The sequence below is a fragment of the Seriola aureovittata genome, chromosome 18 (assembly GCF_021018895.1).
Source record: "Seriola aureovittata isolate HTS-2021-v1 ecotype China chromosome 18, ASM2101889v1, whole genome shotgun sequence".
In the NCBI taxonomy this organism is placed as follows: domain Eukaryota; kingdom Metazoa; phylum Chordata; class Actinopteri; order Carangiformes; family Carangidae; genus Seriola; species Seriola aureovittata.
In genome coordinates, this window is record NC_079381.1 from 12,975,395 (window position 1) to 12,994,819 (window position 19,425).

Here is a 19,425-nt window from a genome sequence, read left to right on the forward strand (position 1 = left end):
CAAACTGCTGGTTAGTGAATTGACTGATTGATATGGAGATCTCAGTTGTTGGACAATTTCCACATATTCTTTCCTGAACACAGACCTGAAGCTGAAAAAACAGAGTAAAATATTTCAATTATAATTTGAAGTGTTCACTGCGTGTCATGTGTTAAATTGGTATGATGCTTTATTGATGAATTGCAATTGCAATGATGGATTGTGTAAAAATGAAGTTCCTCCATCTATGTCAAAAGAACTTTATTTGTTATCAAGGGCACTTTTTCCACAATTGGTGCAAACTAGAACAATCCATTTACAAATTCAAGGTTTACATTTCAGGATTAGTGTTAGTATATGCTGCCAGTACTTCTATCATACTCAACCAACCAGCTTCACAAATAGGTTACAAAACTGTCTACAGTCACATGATTTGACTGACACAAAAAGCTCCATGTCTGTTTATTTTGTGGAAAAACAAAGATTTTGTCTGGCTATTATATTTGATAACAATAGCAAGCAAAATTCCTTGCATGTGACTCTCCCACACACACACACACACACACACACACACACACACACACACAAACACACACACACACACACACACACACTTCCTTTTCAGTGCTGTCTTCCATATATCCAGTACAAAATTTAGTTTTCTGTGTTTCCCACACCAAATGATAGTCTTTTCTGGCGTCTCCACTTTGCTCTTCGGTTTTTAAACCAAACCTAGCAGAAAAGGTAGTTGTAATTTATTTTTTCAGTTTTTCACATACTGTACTTACAATATTTGGCAACTTATTCACCATTATCAAACATAATAACCAACACAGACATTTAATAAAAACAGCAAATTGGCAAAATACAGTGCTATTATATCCTTTTTAAAATACAGTATTTAAAATTTCATACATTTGTTACTCCTCATTCACATTCAGCAGTTTGTAGCTTATTAAACCTTATTTTACTGTGTAAACAGTGCTATTGTTTATTGATTATTGAGTCATTCCGTGTCAATTCAGCACATCAGCACTATCTTAGATTTGGCTCAAAGCCAAAACTAAGGCCTGTAAATGATCCTACTTAGGTACCCCACATACTATCTTGGCCCTATCAAACTAACCAAAATATGCTACCACATCTTGTTTTCATCATAATATCTTCATGTCGATTGTAGATAGAGACCTCAAAAATTGGAACAAAATTAATAAAAGATTGTATTTGCAGAAAAAATAATGATCAATATCATATCGGTGCAAAAATATGGGTTTGTAGTACCCTAAATCTCACTCTCATTGACGAATTTTGCACTTTTTTCTCAATCTAGGGCCTTATAAAGATAAAATGACATGCAGTACATGCTTTCAAATGTTTTGGAATACAAAAACATGTTTGTCTTCCATGCTACAAAGTTTGGTGAGGCTGGGAGCAAAACCTGTCAAGATATTAATGCCCAAACATGGCTTGCCAGAGTTTATACAAAATAATAAAATAATATCAAGGCCTGGAAAAATTTAAAAACATAGAATTTGAACAGAAACATTTTACAGGCCTTGGTTTTGGGACCTATTCATGATATAGAAAAGGTTTGAACAAAATCTGAGACAGTGCCACAACAACCTTATCTTTGACATGGAATGACCTGAAAGGCTGAATGTGACAGAACTCTTACCTCTACTCTTTCTTCTCTTAAGTGAGTGTGCTGTGCCAATTTCTCCCTTGTGTTCACATCTGGATACTGGTTCTGCAGGAACAGCTCCTCCAGTGCGTCCAGCTGCTCCTCTGTGAAGATAGTGCGGTGACGTCTGGTCCGCCTCTGCACCTGACCGGGTGACTGCTCCTCTCTGTGAGCCTCTCCCAGCCTACATGAGTTTGAGAGCATCGCTGGGGGCCATCCATACTGACAGGCTGCAGGGGGGAAGTCTGATTTGAGGTTAGGGAGAATAAGTGATACTGATGACAAAACCAACAGCGCTGCCAACAGAGCTGACTGTTTGGTCTTACCTTCATGAATGAAGTCAGCTCTGAATATGTCTCCACAGTGGGAGCAGTAGCAGCAGCATACACAGGCATGATGAACAGTCTCTGTCTGGTCTCCAACAGGACTCTTCTCTTGTAGTCCAGCACCACTTGTCTCACATGTCCGTCTGTCTCCATTACTGTTTGGATATTTGCTCAATATGTTTTCAATAGTGAAAGGAAACTTTTGTCTCTCCATCCTTATCAGTCCATCCATCTCCAAAGAAATTCCAATAAAACACAAGGAACGATGATCACGGGATATTGACACACAGCACTTTTCGATTGCTCAGGCTCAGCTGCTCTTCTACTTCTCCTCTCTCTACAACAGTGTGTCAGACCCTTATAGTGAAATTGGGAGGCAAAAAAATAGTAAAACTATAATCCCCCCTATGGACCAGACACATAAAACGGTTGAAACTTAATTCCTAGCTAATCTGGGCAGTTTTGTGAAGAGGTTAGGGAGGACGGCAGATTCAGTTAATCTTGCCTCATTCCTTTCTCCAAAAGAAATCAGATTTCACTGCATAAAATGAGAAGTGGAGAGCTCCTAAGATCCTTATTGTTGAGGTTTTAGAGAAAAGGGGATTGCTTGGTATTAGAAACCTGGATTTAAAGATGAACGTTTTTGGTGTGGCCAAAGACTTGTGTATGCTGAACTTGAGGATTAGCTCCTAAATTTATTTCATAATGTCAGTTTCCTATTTAGCTTTATCAGCAAATGATCTTGTGCAAATTTGTAGACATGTTTGGTAAATTACACAAGTTGAGGCTCCACTGACAACAATAACAACGCATACTAATTACACCCAATAATTAGGGAGTTGCAGATGAATGAATGACTCATTTTTCCAGTGGTGTGTGTGGTGACACTAATAGATTTGTATGTACTACTCAATACAGATGCGCACAAACGGCAAGGGTAAATCCAGAAAAGAGAAGGCGTCCCTCCATGTGATTTGTATTCACAATCATGCATCGTGTGTATTATCTGTACGGTGCAGTCTTTTCAGTCAGACTTCTCTGACAATGTGCACAGCTGAGGTAAAGCTATTACAGGTTAAATTCATCCCCCCCCAACAAATCCTGTGATTTCATACAAGGCAATACACGAATTAATGGATTTCTACAATCTGTCTTAAGCTCCTCTTATAAGGGCTTTTGAAAACAGATAACAATAAACACCATCCCATCCTTTTCACCTGGGTTTAATAGCGTCTAGATTGTTGACATATAGTTTGAGGAGCATGTGAGATCATTATCTGCAGTTATTGTGGTTCTCAAAAGAAGGAATTGTGCCACATCCACGTTGGTTCAAACAGTTCAAAATTCATTACTGGGGATTAGAATGATAAAGGTTCATTTTGTTGTTGTAAAAGCAATATTTGGTACAAGAAGTAAAGCAAAGGAAAGCACCGGCGCCCCATGGTTGTTACAGTTTTCTGGATTTTTGAGGAGCTGCTTGGGCTGCTCTCTTCAATTAATTTGGTTTTCACCCGCAAACATTATCAACAGTAGTGGTGCACCAGAAATGGTTCTACTCATCACCACATGATTTTATGATGTCCACGACCATACTTCAAAAACAACACGCTGAAGTGATATAAAAATGAAACTTACAATACTTGGCAACTGATTTAATTTACTCTCTCACAGAAACAAAAGTCGGCCAAACACCAGTTCAGATATACCGACACAAAAGCATGATCCACACCAGGCCGAGGCTGAAAAAGAAATTGCAATTACGTTTCTGTCTCATTGTGTTGTGATGCTGAGTGTTGAAGACAGTCATCTCTGGAGAATATGACATGGTTATCGTGCAGAATTGTTCTGATAGTGCTGCCGTGTGAGATTCTTTTCAGTATAATTATCAGTAACTAACATGCCCAATAGGTTATGTTTTGATATCAGATATATCAGCAACTCAAATAGCAGGTCAGTGGAATATATGAATAATAAAGTACACAAATCAAATCAGCATAATTCAAATAGTAGACACAGGATTATAAAATGTAACCAGACACTGACGATTTGGTAAATGAGCAGAGAACTCTGGCATGAGGCATGAGGCTATTCACATGTAAAAACGCTCAGTGTCTCTGCTTACTGCTGGACCAGAGCCCAAAACCTCCTGGGAAATTGGAGATTGCAGCGGTGTGACCAGGAAATGCAATGAATCAACCTTCCTCTATGGGGTTTTCAGACTTATGCAGGGAAACACAGTAGTAACTGTTGAAGGTTCAGAAAACACTTGTCAGATAGTAAAACCCTGGGGAGTGGAGAGGAATTGACAAAACAATTCTGTGGTTTCAGCAACTACACAAACACAAACATGTTTCTCTTCTTTCCTAATATCTTTTCCATGAAATCTTAAATTGAGCTCTGGATCTGTCTTGCTTCAACATCACCCTGCAGGTTTTCTGAACTGAGGTGGTATGAACTCACTGTAACCATATGTTTTTTTTATTTATATGGGTTTATGTTACTGAAATTGAACTATAGTATTCTCAGGAGTAAGGAGAAAGACAAATCACTCGCATGTGCCAATACATATTGACTCAATCCACTTTTCTACGCCCTGTTTTTTCAACAGCTTTTGTTACAGTTAAATATAATAATCAATCATTTATATTACACTAAAAAATGCTGGGTTGTTTAAAACACATTGTTGGGTTGCTCATGCTGGGTCAATGGTGTTTGGTTCATCCACAGCTGACCAGATGGTTGGGTTTGATCCCGCTGCTATTCATTTTCCCACTCGTTCAATGTAGAACTGTCTTCTTTCATTCTCAGAGTGTATTTGTTCTTGGTTTACATTTTAATTTTTTCTCATTTATAGATTTTGTTTTACACTCAGTTTGTTATTGTTATTGTGTGTTTTAATAACAATGTCAACATTAAGGTAATATTAACAATAATAAAAGTATTAGTCCAAACCACTATTTCAGAATAACTTTTACATTTAGATTACATCTAAATCTAGAATTGAATAATGACAAAATATGAATTGTAATTTCTTTTTTTCTCCCACTGTAGAGCACAGCGGTAATGGAGGCCAGTACACATGTCGTGCGCCCCCCTGTGACAAAAGACTACAATGGTACCGGTGAACGGCAGAGCGACACAGCGCGGCAGACAGCTCGCCACTCGCGATAACTCGCGTTGCGTTGAAGCAGCAGCTGGGCGGAAAAGGCGGGAGAAGACTGCCGCTTCCGCGTCCGCGCAGCACAGACACAACGGTAGGGCAAAATGGACGATAAGTTAATATTGGCCGTATTTAATTTCCCAGAGCTGTACAATGTCACTTTGCCGAATTACCGCTGCACGGAAAGTCGGGCAACTGCCTGGAGAAACATCAGCCTCCTACTGGGTCTCCCATGTGAGTATTGGGTTGTTTTATTTGTTAATCATAACTTTACTGTCAGTTATTATTTGCTCATCTGATATTGGCGTGGACGACCAAACATAAATAAATTAGAAAACACATGTGTAACTAGCAGATAGGGGTGTTTCACGTGTCTCTTCCGGGCAGTTTGTAGTTTTTTTAAATATTTTTTTTTTAATCCGCGCGAGTGCAGCCCGGTGGTGTGACTGCAACCGCGCGTACCGTGCTAGCGGTAGCAGCCGCAGCTCGCACGCCTAGGCCGCGCTGCACCGTACGGCATGGTCCAGCTCTGCTACTCCATACTACTGCGCCGCCAGCCGCGTGTCCAACACGGCACGGCGGAGGAGCAAATATGCTCAGAGCGCCGCGGAATCGCTGTTTACCCAGCCGCGTGCCTTCGTCACGCTCGTTAACACGGCGAAGTCCATACAAACTGAAAGCTTCTCGAAGTCTCGTGGAAGCGGCAGCGACACCACGGCGTGTTGGATAAAATGTGTCAGAGCCAGGACACGGAGGCCGTTAGTCTGAAATGTAATTAGGTGCACGAACCCAGGTCAATGATGGAGCCGCATAAAACACGGCTGAACTAACCGTGACCTTCAGACACGGCGAATCACCACCAATATAAAGAAAAATAAGCAGAATTTCAGCCCACGTTCAGCCTATCTCTGTGTAACTTTATAGTCTCATATTGAAGCCTTTTTTACTTGGAAAAAAAAGTTTTGCTATATTTTAATACCCCCTTATAGTTTACACTGGAAATACATCAGGCTTTTCACTCCCTGCCCATTTTATTAGGTACATGTACTATTTAATGTAACAAAGATTATATTTCAGTTTTTGTTAAAACTTTCCAAGAGGTGTTATTTCAACTGTATAAATTCACCAAGTGTATTGTTTGCAGTCTAAAACCAAATAAACATATAGTGTAATCAACACTAGAGCTGAAATGAGAAGTTGATGAATTTGTGGATAGAAAATTAATTAGCAGTTATTTAGATGAGCAGTTAATCATTTTAAATAAGTCATTTTCAAGACAAAACCTAAAACATTCCTCTGTTCCAATGTCTTAGTTTTGAGGTTTTTCTGTATTTTTTTTCCAACTTATTGTAAAGTAAGTAGAATATAGTTGAGTTTTGGACCATCAAAACAAGCAATCTGAAGATGTCACCTTGGACTTAAGGTGATGTGATTTCATTTGGCTTTTGTTGACAGTTTGATTATATTTTATACAGGAAGCCATTAATCCATTAAGGGAGGGAGAGAAAATAATTGAACCAATAATTAACATAATCGTAAACTGCATCTATGATCGACACTTGAGTTCAGGTTGCTTTGTCTTTGTTAATATAATTTTTCTTCATTCCTTGCTAATAATCAGGAATATCATGTGATTTCTTGCTTCTTACACTCTGATATTTTACTTTCTAGCTGAGGAGTGTAAAAGAAAATGGAAGAACATGAGAGACCGGTACTTGAAGGAAGTCCGAATGGAGATCAAAAGCAAGAAGCAAGGGGAGATCGTACAGAGTAGATGGAAATACAGACAACTTATGAATTTTATCGCACCCTTCACTGGATCAAGAAGTGGGGTGGCAGACATCTGCAGCAACAATGATGAAGACCACGACAATCCTGACAATGAATCTGGCAGTGCGGAGGGAGAAACTGCATCATCTGAGGCAGTCAAAACGCCACAGTCCATCATGAAAGCCCCTGTAAGTCAACCCGACCTCAAACCTCAAGTAGCATTTGTGACACAGCTTCCTTCGATGTCTCAAGACACACAGATGGCGCAGCTGGCTGTTATGGCCAAGCTACCATCAAGCCCACAGATCACCCCTGTCAGCAAAACTGGACGGAAACGGCGCCTGCTGCAAGAGTCACTTTCCCCACCTTCTTCTCAAAGTACAACATCCCCTACAAAATGGCTGGTCAAAGACAATGGCACCTCATTTCCCTCCAGGCCACGGGATGAAGATGAACTGTTTCTGCTGAGCTTTGTCCCCGCTCTGAAACGACTTGCTCCACAGAAAAGGTGCGAGACAAAAATAAAGATCCAGCAGATCATGTATGAAGCAGAGTTCAACGTTGCACAGTCAGAATCCCAAGAGAAACAGACAGAGCCAGAAACACAGGACTAAGCCAAACAGACTTTTTTTGTACTTTATTCTCTTTTCTATAAATCTCTTCCATAAAATGGCCAAAATATCTATTTTTCTTCTTTTTTTTTTTTTTACAGCACAAAGTGGTTGAAGTACATCCTTTTTTCATGTGAAATAATTAAGAATCAAAAACAACAAAACTATTTCTCAACAGATCTCAGTATTGTGCAAGTCATTTAAATTTTTCACACCACTTTGGTTTGGTGTGTCTTTATTTGCATATTAATTGGACAAGTAAGGCCTATGCGAGAATGAAGCCATAATAGATTTACAGCTTTATAGGAAAACAAACAGATGATGATTAACATCTTTACTTACATAACTTTACCATCAATAGAGTGAATTCACATTTAGAGAAATGGTTTCATGTTTATCAACCAATCTCCATTTTAACTCTGTAATACAGTATTTTACATTTAAGTACAGCGACATATGATAAACTGAACAAAATAAGATGTTGCAATTTGAAGAGGAACACTGTTTCATAAATTAATCTTTCAGCTGCTTATACAATATGCATCAATACAGTTCTTTTAAAAATATTTTTAAAATAAAGAGACAATGTCTGACATTGTTTTGATTCCACAAAGCATGTGAACAATTTTGGTGAATTTTGATGAGTTGTGAAATTTGTAAGCTCAGGTAGAGCTAGATAAAAACAAAGAGCAACATTGTCAGTACATTAGTGAACAGAGAGACAACATGCAGGAAGCACATGCTCGTATTCAGTGTGTAACTCAGTAGGATTCTTTGCAACAATTTAAAGATGCCTGTTTCATGGAAGGTATTTGACATGTCACAGTAGGAAAATCACAGGTGTAGATCATAAAATTAACTTAAATAATTGGTTTATACAACAGAGTCAGTAATATTATTAGTCCTGTACTTTTGCTACTAAGACAAGTCAAAATATCTGGTGTGACAAAGACCTAATGACAATGGAAACCAAGATTAAGTGTTAGGTTAAAGCTACTTTTCTTACATTACATCTTTATTTTATATCAAAGCTGCTTCATTCAAATCTCACATGGCTTGGTAAAAATAACAAACAAAAAAAAAACAAGAAACCAAAACATGTATGGAGGCAAAATCACATTGTCACAAACACATTGTGTGTCAGTGTCTCATCTTTGCTGAATCTTTTGGCTTAACCCAAGTTGTTGTCTTTCAATACATTTATGCAATCAGCAGCCAAAACATAATCACCAGAGCGACAAACAGGAAGAGTCGAGACAGAAACTGTTCATCCATGTGCTGTGGCGTCCCAGGGGCGGCTGTTTGGGAAATTGTTTAACAGAGGTTATTTGATATGTTGTTGATAAAAGATACAGAGTGGTCAAGGTGAAATGTGTTAAACATATGTACCTGGTGGAGGTCTTCCATCATTGATGTTAAAAGCTGTAGCAAAAATGCCAAATGGAAAGGCACCAATTCCAAATGACATTTGGAAACCCCCATCTCCAAAGCCAAATCCTTGAAATCCCTGTAAAACATGAACATTTGTGCACTTTCTTTTAATGTTTAACCACATCTTCACAATATCTGAGGTACAGTTTAACATACAGTTAGTCAGACGTGACGCAACAGGCAGTGCAATCTGAGGTGATTCTCAAGAGACACCTCTGCAACTCAGAGCTTAGCATCTAATAGATCCCAGTGGGAAATATCCTTTTGTTAATGAATAAAACACAGGGTTTGCACCACAGCACCTGCATCATTCTATGTAATGTTTCATCATGAATGCATAATGTTACCTAACAGCTGACATTGCACTGAGAAAATACATACAGCTGCCTAACATGTTTGGAATCAAGAAAACTAAACGTACTGATCTGGCACAAAATCATGAAATCATATACTTTGTTATTACCATGGATGTATACTTGTGCATAGTACTTACGCCACGGTTTTCTGGTTCAGGCCTTTGCCCTTGTGGTCGAGGGGGTGTTCTTTCTCTATAAAACAAAGCCACAGTTAGTAAAAGCCAGTATAAACACAGTTTAAAAATGCTGTTAAAGATGTGACTCTAAATTAGGACATATTTACCACTGTAGTATTATGGGGAAGAGGATTGAGATTACATAGTATGTGAAGTTTAGAGTCAGCCTGAAGTTTAATACCAAACAGAACTACCAACCTGGGGTCCTGTTGACCTGTGCTTCCCCGCCCATATAAGGGGATAACTTTGTCTCGACTAATGCCAGCTTTACACACTGGACATACTTGTCTGTTGGGTCTGGTCTCCAACCACTGCATCAAGACAAAGAAATATTAAGATGCTACCTACTCCAGTTATAAAGCATTAATAAAAATACCCTGTTATTAATTGGATTAAAGGGTTCATCTTACCTGATGCAAACAAGGCCAACTGATTAAGAGGAGATGCAAAGGAAGATGAGAGTTGACATGTTGGGACAGAGAAGAGATTTGATTAGTGAAATATTACATATGTCCTAAAATACCTTACTGTGCTAAGAATATAGCATTTACTAAAAATGACATCCACATCTGAAGTGAAAAGATGAGGGTGGGCTCAGCTACTAGAGGCAGGGAAAATGGAAGAAAATGGCATCCAGCTTTGGGATTGCTTTCTCTTTCAAAATGAGTAAACAAACAGTCACCATTGAAACCAGAACAGAAACTCAAGACCTGACCTGAAAGGTTGGCCAGAGTTATATTTAAAGAGGTGGATCTAGCTGCATAGACTGGAAACTTTCCATGAACCAAACCAAGGTGATAACATCAAAACCTGTTTGCGTACACATGGACTATGTTACATTGGTAGCCCTATGATTGTATTTAGACTATTTAAGACATTAATCCCACAATATTACTCTTCCCCAAATAAAATCATAGAAAGCCGGACAAACTGATATAATTCCTGTAATAACAAGTAATGTTTTATTCTAAATAAGTGCTGATATGTTTATGTATTGTATTGTCAACCAAAATTTGGTATTTCTCCACCCAAGTAGTGCAAATATGCATCTCTGTAAATGCCTCAGTCTTAATGTAAGTCTGCTTTTCAGTCAGGTCTCTGAACAGAGCCCAATTTACCTTTACACGTTTGCTGTTAGAATAAAGATAACACGCAAATTTCAAAACTTGGCCTGATATCAGCAGCCAACTCATGATGGTTGTTGGTGTCAAATGTTTTTCACAACTGATACTGGCCAGCACGATGTGTGCCTATAAACTGGTGTACTTCTTGTTTATTAAAATGAACTCACTCATTAACCACAAACAGTCTCACTAAAGCTGGGCATCTGGACTCCCTCTCAGCCGCCGTTGGCCTTAATACCCTGACTGTGGGTTATAATGCATAACTTAGACACGAGTCACAGACATCAACATACCAGAAGAGGTGTCCACACAGGCTGATCACTGCATCCTTGGCGGTGTCCAAACATATGTTACACTCGAAGGTACTGTCCTGGTTGCCGCTATCGGCCGCAGTCGAGCTGCTGGACCCGGGACTGGGGTTTTCAGTGGCCGCAGTAGAGCCAGGGGCTGGAGGGGGGGCAGCGGTGGCCATTTAAAGATGGATCCGAAAACAAGGAGGGACAGGTGGGGGAAACTCCGCCGGCACCCAGAGCTTCAAAAGAGGCACATGGGGAGGCCCAGTGGTTGGGATTTGTTTCTTACGAATGTGAGAAGACGAGAGAGAGAACTTGAAGCGAATAATCCTTCAAAAGAGGAGTGAAATCAGACAAACCCCATCGGCTGCTAGCGCGTTACGGAGATGCTAACTTTAGCAAGCGAAGAAGACTGAAACCAAATACACATCAGCGAAAAGAAAGTCGTTTGTACAAATTGTCGCTCAACACTTGGTTTTCTAGCTGAAGATAGTAACTTGTTTTGAGGAGTTAGGAAAATATCTGTACAGCTCGTTGCATCACACATCCGTAGCACAAACCGGTAGTAGTTCCCGAGGTGAGGGCAGGGGGCGTGGCTAAAGTTATGGGATTTTGTTGCCCTCCGTTTTGCCTGTCAGGAGCACACAGTAAAAAGCTCCACAAATCATTTAGAGATGTGTAAAAATGTAAAAAAAAAAAAAAAAAAATCAATTTTCGTTGATTTTGACTGATACTGCAATTGCGATCTGAGAATATCATTTGTTGATCGGGCATCTCTGTAGAACCACAATGCTTAATTTGTGGTATGTTGTGACACATCTTACCTTCATCAAAAAATGGCAGCTCCTGCGATTTGGATATTGCTCTTGGCCATATCAATAACATTTCAATTAATTATTCTGCCCTATTCACTTTTTAACTGTGTTTTAGCCTGCACTAACTCTGTCTACTGTTTGGTGCAGGGGAGGTAGTACATTGAATCACAGCTGCAGAAAAAAAAAAAAACATGGTGGACAGATGAGAACCAACCAAACAGTAAAACTAAAAGAATTAACTTAAAAACGCTAAGAGCATGTTGAATATTTTTATTTGCCTTTGAATTAATGAATTATTATTAATGAATTAAAATAACAGAAAATACAAAGATACACAACAGTACTGCTTGCTAGTAGGGTTACATTTGTAGTACGTATTTTGTTTACTTTCCTTCATAAATTTTAAGCTAGCATCAATTTCAAATAACAAGATTAATAATTAAGACATTTGTTTTTCCAGAACAATTCATAGACGATGGTCACATGAATGTTTCACTTCAGGTATGTTTTACTTAAAGTTAGGTCAACCAAATTATAATGTTTTGCAAATAATACATTTAATTCAATTTAAAAAACTCAATTTGTTCCACAAGGGGCAATTTGAACCCCTAAACATAACAACACAAAAGGAATTCATTCACAGACATAAAAACAATCTAAAAATACAAAATATCTGAATGTAAAGTTTTTTTTAAGTTGAAAGTAACAAAAATGTATGTCAGTGGCCAATCCACTCTCTAAAAGTGAGTGAGGTTTTATCAGTGATAAATAAATCATCAATCAAGTACATATGATTTTGTTGACATCACCCAGCTCAATAATCATGATCTATACTTTGTAATACTCCATATCATTGATGACAAAGGTTTGAGTTTCATTTTAGATAATTTCCATTGACTTAGACCTTGAGTGATTGAGAGCACCTGTACGAAAGTCCTCCTCCATTGCATCCTCTATCCTTGATGTCAAAGACCGCTTTAGAGTTTGTTTAAAGTCATTACCAATGAAGACATATAGAACTGGGGATATGAAGCTGTTTGCTGCGGCCAGGGTGGCTCCCACCTTCAGCCCAGTTTGAAGTACATCCACACTTTGGTTCTTCAAGTCTAATTCTAGAAGCACAAAGGCATGGTAGGGGACCCAGCAGAAGAAAAATGATAAGATGAGTGCCGCCATGACCTTGTAAGGCTTTGTTGACTTGATGGTCAAACTTCGAAGCTTCACACCGAGCACAGAGCAGCAGTAAAGAATAATTAGGATAGGAATTAGGAACCCGCAGATGAATCGAGTCAGTGCCACTACCTTGTGGCCAGAATGGCCCTTGTAATCTGTGTAGCACTGAGTGACTGAGCCATGGACTATGGTTTGTCTGAAGATCATTGAGGGCAACGTTAAGAGTGCAGAAAGGAGCCACATGAGAACAACAACTCCAAATGCCTTCCGCACGTTCCGGTGGTTATGTGACCAGACAGGAAATGAAATCATTATACAGCGATCGGTGCTGATCAAAACCAATAGGAACACACTGCTGTACATGTTGAGAAACAGGGCGGAGGAGGTCAGTTTGCACAAGACCAGTCCAAAAGGCCAATGTGAGGTTATCATGTAGAAAACTTCCAGGGGCAGAAACGCACAGAACAAAAAGTCTGAAATGGCCAGACTGATATACCAGGTGGTGATGACCGTTCTTTTCATTTTCCATCCACAGATCCAGATCACTAATGAATTTCCTCCAAGGCCAATAACAGTTATAAGGATATTGACTGCCACCAGAACATGGGTCACAGCAGACCGAGAACTGCTGAAATTCAGTAGTTCAGCTGTGGTGGTGTTGCTCTCGGTGTCATTGCCTGGAGTGTAATCTTCATATTCAACATAATCCAAATCCATGCTTGTTTCTTTTCCTATAATGTTACAATAGTACATATGAAAACAGATAATTGTAACAGTTCACAGTTTGATCAGGAAAATATATTTTAGTTTATCATATAAAACACAAGAACTTAAGTACTCACGTTTGTCTAGATGTGGAAGCAATAACTGTAAAGTCCCTTTTTACTGAGGCGCTTGCTGTTGGATGCAACTTCTCATTTCTGTTTCCTGGGCAGTGTTTCTGACGAGAATAATCAGAAGTGATACGTAATGGAACAAGCGAAAGTCTGCTGTCTGTCATCCACTAATGAAAAAATATTTGTTTTTTTTGCTGACAGAACAGAAAACTGTTGTGTGTTTTTCTGATGCTTTTTGATGGGTGTTTCTGGAATTACAACAGCCTGTTGCCGTCTAACAAACCACATTACACAACCACACAGCTCACATCAACCACCCAAGGGTGTGCCTATAGAACATTTTCTGTAGTGAAAAATAAATAAATAAATAATTTCAGATCAAAAACTGCCATCATACATTCGATCACTAATATCACACATCATAACACACACTTTTTCATGTACATATTGTGTGTATTGTGTATATTGTATTTATTAGTGTATATTTGGTATATTTTTGTTGTATATTTCCATAGATGTTTATTCTATAGATGTTTATTTTTCTGCTGTGGTAAATTAATTTCCCAGTTGTGGGATAAATAAAGTTAATCTAATCTAATCTAATCTAATCTAAAACAAGCACACACATAGAAATAACAGTTGAGTCAACATCTCCCATTACCATTTACCAATGTCTTATTACTGCCAATATCTGTCAGGAGACATAAACCACAATTGTTTGTGGTAGAGATCACAAAGTTTACCTCATATCTATACGCAGCCTGCTTTTAAATCCAAATTGCCCATTTGTGAAGAAACATTTGTTGTGGTTTAGTTTTGTGTTCGTTTTGTTTTGCTTCTGTATCTGTGTTCTCTCTTTCCTGCAGTGTTTGTGTGTGTGTGTGTGTGTGTGTGTGTGTGTGTGGCAAGAGGAGTGGCTGGTCAACTCTGTCTCCCTGGTCTCTGACAGATGAGGCACACCTGGGTTCAATCTTCTGCATCGCCTTCACCATGTAAGCCGGGTCATGACTCCTGTGGCAGATAATTCTGTCTCGTTTTTTCTTGTGATTTTTTGCTGCATTCATGTAGCGCTGCTTCAGTGCCAGTTACCATTGTAGCTTTCCTGTTTTTCTTTGTGCTTTTGTAGTGTGTGCCTCACTGCCACCCCAGCTACGTGGTCCAATGTTCACCAGCATTTGTCTCCTGTGCTGTGGTAAAGATAATTGTAACATCCTATATCTCAAATTTGTTCCATGATTTATTAGCATTGGTTAAAGAAGTACTTAGATCACTCTATTGGGTAAAGATACAATGTACAAAATATTAAAGTTGCAACTAAACGTTCTACACATACAGTTTTACTTTAGTAAAAGTACAGAATTAATACCACAAAATTACTTAAGCATCAAAAGTAAAAATACAATTATGCAGATTGGGCCCTTCACTGTCATAATGCATGTAATGGTGTTGTGTTATCATCACTGACACCTTAATGTGACAATCTTAGGTGGAACTAATTTTAAGTGCTTTAAATTATCGTTTGATAGTGTACAGAGGTCGAAGGTATTTGCTCAAGACTGTACTTCACAACTGTACTGCTTAATACTTAGTACTCCACGACCATTCAGAAAGGAATATTGCACCCCACTACATTTATCGGATAGCTGCAGATATTAGTTACTTTGCAGAATAAAGTTTTAGGTAAACCTTTATTCTACATGTCCACAGGTATTTACAAGAAAGAACTATAAACGGCTTGAACTAAAACAAATAAGTATTAATCGATTATTCATTCTTATTGGAAACTTTTAGACACATTTTGCATTTTTGCTGAAACGATAAGCTGATTAGTCGATAAGTTTATTGACAGAAAAATAATTAACAACTTGATTATTGTGATGGGTATTTTTCATTATTTTTCTGACATTTCAAAGACTCAACAATGAGTCGTTTAATTAAAAGGTGTTGTTTGATTAATTGATTATTAAAATGATAATAATAATCTTTATTTGTAGAGCTCTTTTCAAAGCTAAAGTAACAAAGTGCTTCACAAAATGCAGCAAATTAAAAACTAACTCTTAAATAAGAGATAAAACAATTCAGTGATGTAAGATACTGTAAGTGAAATAAAAATACAAATAAAATGGTAAAAAAAACAACTATCTCTATGCTCTCTGATAAAAGTATGTTTTGAGAATCGATTTGGAGACCATGGATATGCCTACTCACTGTATTACAAAAAGATGTTTGTTTATATAAACCGGACATGCGCAGATATTATTACTTTAGCCCCGCCCCATGGCAGTGACGTCTTGCCTGCCGGGGCTAGTTCTACAGCTCGAGCTGCTCTTCTCTTTCAAACTGCGTCAGTTCTGCTGTCTCTCGACATGGCGGGTACCGTTGCGAACAAGTGTCTCAGTCCTCTGGCTTTCATCACCAGGAGGGTCTCTGCTCCGGAGTTCATCACCCAGTGCTGTTACCACAAGAAGGTAAAACATCCAGTTTATTTCAGCTTTACTAAAAGACGACGGACGACAGCGTTTACTCGCTGCTGTTTGGTCTATGTTTACAAATATTACAGTTACAGTTTGATAGTGTCTTCCTGGGTCAGGTAATGAGATGGAGCTGAAAGCTTAAAATAATTCAATTCAGTTCTCTTTAAAAACAAAACAAGGGGCTTCTTTAAGAAGTATTAAATCTAATTTGATCGTAAAAGGTGATAACGTTTATCATTAGTCATTAGTTAATCCATATATCTATATTATGACGTTTATCTGAGTATAGTTTGCAATATATAAATTAATAAAAAATATTGGCATTAATGTTACATACAAGTACTGAAAAGGGGTTATATTGCTGTTAATGATAAATAATTCCAGTACGTAGCCTATCATCTCAACTGGTTTCCCATAACATTTTCATACCTCTATAAATAGGTCTTTTGTGAATCCTGCAAAAAACCCTGTAAACAACTGCCTTTTATAAAATGTCCCAGGTGAGGTTACATCAGCTGCTTCCATATGGGTTACATATACTGAGCTGAGTGTGACAGAAACACATAAATTGTTGTTTATGATACACCTGAAAGCTTACTAAAATGACAAACATTATTTGTTTCATGTCATAGCTAGTTAACAAGTTGAAGACTAGAATAACGTCACTAATCTTCCTCCCAGCTGGCACTGCCAAAGCTTTGATACTTGGATCACATCCGATTAATAAGCTGTAAGGGCTGTCAGTATGTTGAAGGAGCACAGTGTGCCACACAACTTGTACATGTTCTGTAACACCTGCAGAAGTGTAGAACAGTCACATTCAGATTTTTGATTTTCATTGTGCGACATCAGTGTCTGATGCAACAGGGAGACAAAGGGCTGTGGACATCAGAATCACAGAAACATTCAAGTTAAGTTAGTTTATGCTTGTAAACAGAGATGGTTTGTGTTGAAATATAATATAGCTACTATCATATACTATATATTATTATAATTATATATATACACACATAGTTGCTATATACAGTTATTGAAAGGCTTTTTGTAGCTTTGAGGTAATGTAACCATGAGCCATGGCTTTTAAGTCAACATCCCATGTTGACTTAAAAGCCCAAAGAATGATGTGCCCAAAAAAGGTCCTTATAAAGCTCTAACATTATAAGATGTCATTTAACTAGTGTTATTCTACTCCATAAAACATGCTATAAAAAGCTGAAAGATCATAAATATGTGAATAGCTGTAGACAGTTTTGAGAGCAAACAACAACACAAAAATGCAGAAATCTCAAATCACATGAAATTTTGTGTATGAAATGCAGTACTAATCAGGACATGCACTGCAATACAAGCTCAGGCAGTTTGTGTTGGTCAGAATGACTCAGCAGAAACTACTGGAAGAGGGCAGGATGCAGGAGTTTGTATAGAGGACAATGAGATCCGGTCCTAATCTGTTTATTTCAGTGTCCCTTATGTAATGGAGGAAACATGTCATTGTATAACAGTGATACACCAAATTTATAGACATTTATTTTCTGATTGTGGTAGAATTGAAAAAGTATTCCAGGATGCTACTGTCATGTGGGTTATAATTTATTTAAGTTTTATGAAATATTGTCAACAATTATTACCTAACATGGTGTTTCCTTTCTCTGTCGTCTGAAGGTGGTGGATCACTATGAGAACCCAAGAAATGTGGGATCACTGGACAAAAACTCCAAGAGTGTTGGGACTGGCCTGGTGGGAGCTCCAGCCTGTGGAGATGTAATGAAGCTCCAGGTATGTTTGTCACTAAGTATGGATAGATTATAGCCTTTTGTATACACACAGAGAACCATCAGGGCTGAATTGTTATAACACAGCAAAAGTGGAAGAAACACACAGAGAGCACTGATATGTTACATTCTTGTTTTAACAAGTAGATGGCGCTAAGTCTTAAATTATTTAGTTTAGCATTGCTGTGAAGCATTTCCTGTGTTTTTTTTTTTTTTTTTTTTTTTTTTTTTAGTAAACACACAGGAGCGATTATTTTAATCAATGATCACTTGTAGTTTCTTCCCCCCATGTGAGTAAAACTCTCATTTGACAGATTGAGGTGGATGACATGGGGAAGATTGTGGATGCCAGGTTCAAAACCTTCGGCTGTGGCTCTGCTATTGCCTCAAGCTCTCTGGTCACTGAGTGGGTGAAGGGCAAATCTGTAAGTGAACTTGTTACAATCATGAAACTGCTTTCACACTTTCATTCTTCCTCTTTATTCTGCTCTGCTCATGTGTCATCATTGACTGGTAATGGTTTTGTGGTTACTGAAGCTAAAGTGTGTGTTTTCTTTTCAGGTGGATGAAGCTTTGACCATAAAGAATACTGACATTGCCAAAGAGCTCAGTCTTCCACCGGTGAAACTTCACTGCTCCAGTAAGTCTTCAGTGAATCCGTCTCATGAGTTTCTTCTTTTCCAAACTGTCCCACGTATCTATGAATATTCAACCTTTAATTCCTGTTCCTCCCCAGTGCTTGCGGAGGATGCCATCAAGGCTGCTCTGGCTGACTATCGCCTCAAGCAAGACGATGGCCAGCAGGAGGCAGTCAGGGCCAGCAATTAAACGGAGCACTTCCACTCTTGAGCTGGACACCACTGCTTGCTTCCCACTGCCAGGAGGAGAAATAGCAGTACTCCACATTCCTGCAGTATTGATAACGCACACCTAATCTGTTGATGACAAGTACAATCGTCAACCCTCTGTAGCAGTGTTACACCAGGCTTAGTCTGTGGTCCTCTAACCCCGCATACTCTGTCTTTTAGCCTGTCACGTAAACGCACAATGTAAGCACTGTTTGGGTTGTTGGTACAAAGTTGAGCCTTATTTTTGAGATTGTGATATATTTCAAGATTTCGAGCTTGAGGAGTGTACACGTGGAATGGTGCGATGGAGATATTGATAAAGCTAAGAGCTGTTGAAGTATCCTGTCTGCACCCTAAAGCACTGACCTTTTGATATGCAATGAAGCAAAGTGGCTTGAAAAAATGAAAGGGTCCACTGGTTTTTAGTGTAATTTCTAATCATTAGTAATTAGTAATGCTTCCTTGAAAATCTGCAATAAAACTATCCCAAATCATGTCTTGTGTTTGTTTTTGCTTGCAATTTACTACTTTGAACATGAATAAAATATATTTTTCATGTTATGCAGTTTGACACATAAATGGAAAAGCACAGTGTATCTA

At 38.4% G+C, this 19,425-nt stretch overlaps 5 protein-coding genes across 7 annotated transcripts; 2 read left to right on the plus strand and 3 right to left on the minus strand.

Annotated features, from left to right (window-relative positions):
- Window positions 1-633: 633 nt before the first annotated feature.
- LOC130186995 (homeobox protein goosecoid-2) lies at window positions 634-2,771 on the minus strand. Its single transcript, XM_056404401.1, has 3 exons — window positions 1,987-2,771; window positions 1,655-1,890; window positions 634-711 (listed from the first exon to the last, which is right to left on the minus strand). The coding sequence occupies exons 1-3, from the start codon at window positions 2,216-2,218 to the stop codon at window positions 634-636; spliced, it is 546 nt and encodes a 181-aa protein (XP_056260376.1). The 5' UTR covers window positions 2,219-2,771.
- Window positions 1,775-8,120, plus strand: LOC130186993 (uncharacterized). 3 transcript variants are annotated; one of them, XM_056404397.1, is made up of 3 exons: window positions 1,775-1,915; window positions 5,038-5,240; window positions 6,818-8,120. In XM_056404397.1, the coding sequence occupies exons 2-3, from the start codon at window positions 5,099-5,101 to the stop codon at window positions 7,528-7,530; spliced, it is 855 nt and encodes a 284-aa protein (XP_056260372.1). In that variant the 5' UTR covers window positions 1,775-1,915; window positions 5,038-5,098; the 3' UTR covers window positions 7,531-8,120. The 3 variants fall into 3 exon arrangements, with proteins under 3 accessions (XP_056260372.1, XP_056260373.1, XP_056260374.1); XM_056404398.1 differs by lacking the exon at window positions 1,775-1,915 and having other exon boundaries at window positions 4,952-5,240; XM_056404399.1 differs by lacking the exon at window positions 1,775-1,915 and having other exon boundaries at window positions 5,145-5,380.
- On the minus strand, window positions 7,539-11,489 carry rnf185 (ring finger protein 185). The gene is made up of 6 exons (XM_056404400.1): window positions 10,908-11,489; window positions 9,901-9,919; window positions 9,689-9,801; window positions 9,452-9,506; window positions 8,917-9,034; window positions 7,539-8,825 (listed from the first exon to the last, which is right to left on the minus strand). The coding sequence occupies exons 1-6, from the start codon at window positions 11,084-11,086 to the stop codon at window positions 8,728-8,730; spliced, it is 582 nt and encodes a 193-aa protein (XP_056260375.1). The 5' UTR covers window positions 11,087-11,489; the 3' UTR covers window positions 7,539-8,727.
- A 488-nt stretch (window positions 11,490-11,977) lies between these two features.
- Window positions 11,978-13,806, minus strand: LOC130186562 (chemerin-like receptor 1). The gene is made up of 2 exons (XM_056403763.1): window positions 13,738-13,806; window positions 11,978-13,626 (listed from the first exon to the last, which is right to left on the minus strand). Exon 2 carries the CDS (start codon window positions 13,610-13,612, stop codon window positions 12,602-12,604), a length of 1,011 nt encoding a protein of 336 aa, XP_056259738.1. The 5' UTR covers window positions 13,613-13,626; window positions 13,738-13,806; the 3' UTR covers window positions 11,978-12,601.
- A 2,234-nt stretch (window positions 13,807-16,040) lies between these two features.
- On the plus strand, window positions 16,041-19,319 carry LOC130186611 (iron-sulfur cluster assembly scaffold protein IscU-like). The gene is made up of 5 exons (XM_056403827.1): window positions 16,041-16,199; window positions 17,868-17,981; window positions 18,292-18,402; window positions 18,539-18,617; window positions 18,714-19,319. Exons 1-5 carry the CDS (start codon window positions 16,098-16,100, stop codon window positions 18,803-18,805), a joined length of 498 nt encoding a protein of 165 aa, XP_056259802.1. The 5' UTR covers window positions 16,041-16,097; the 3' UTR covers window positions 18,806-19,319.
- Window positions 19,320-19,425: the final 106 nt, after the last annotated feature.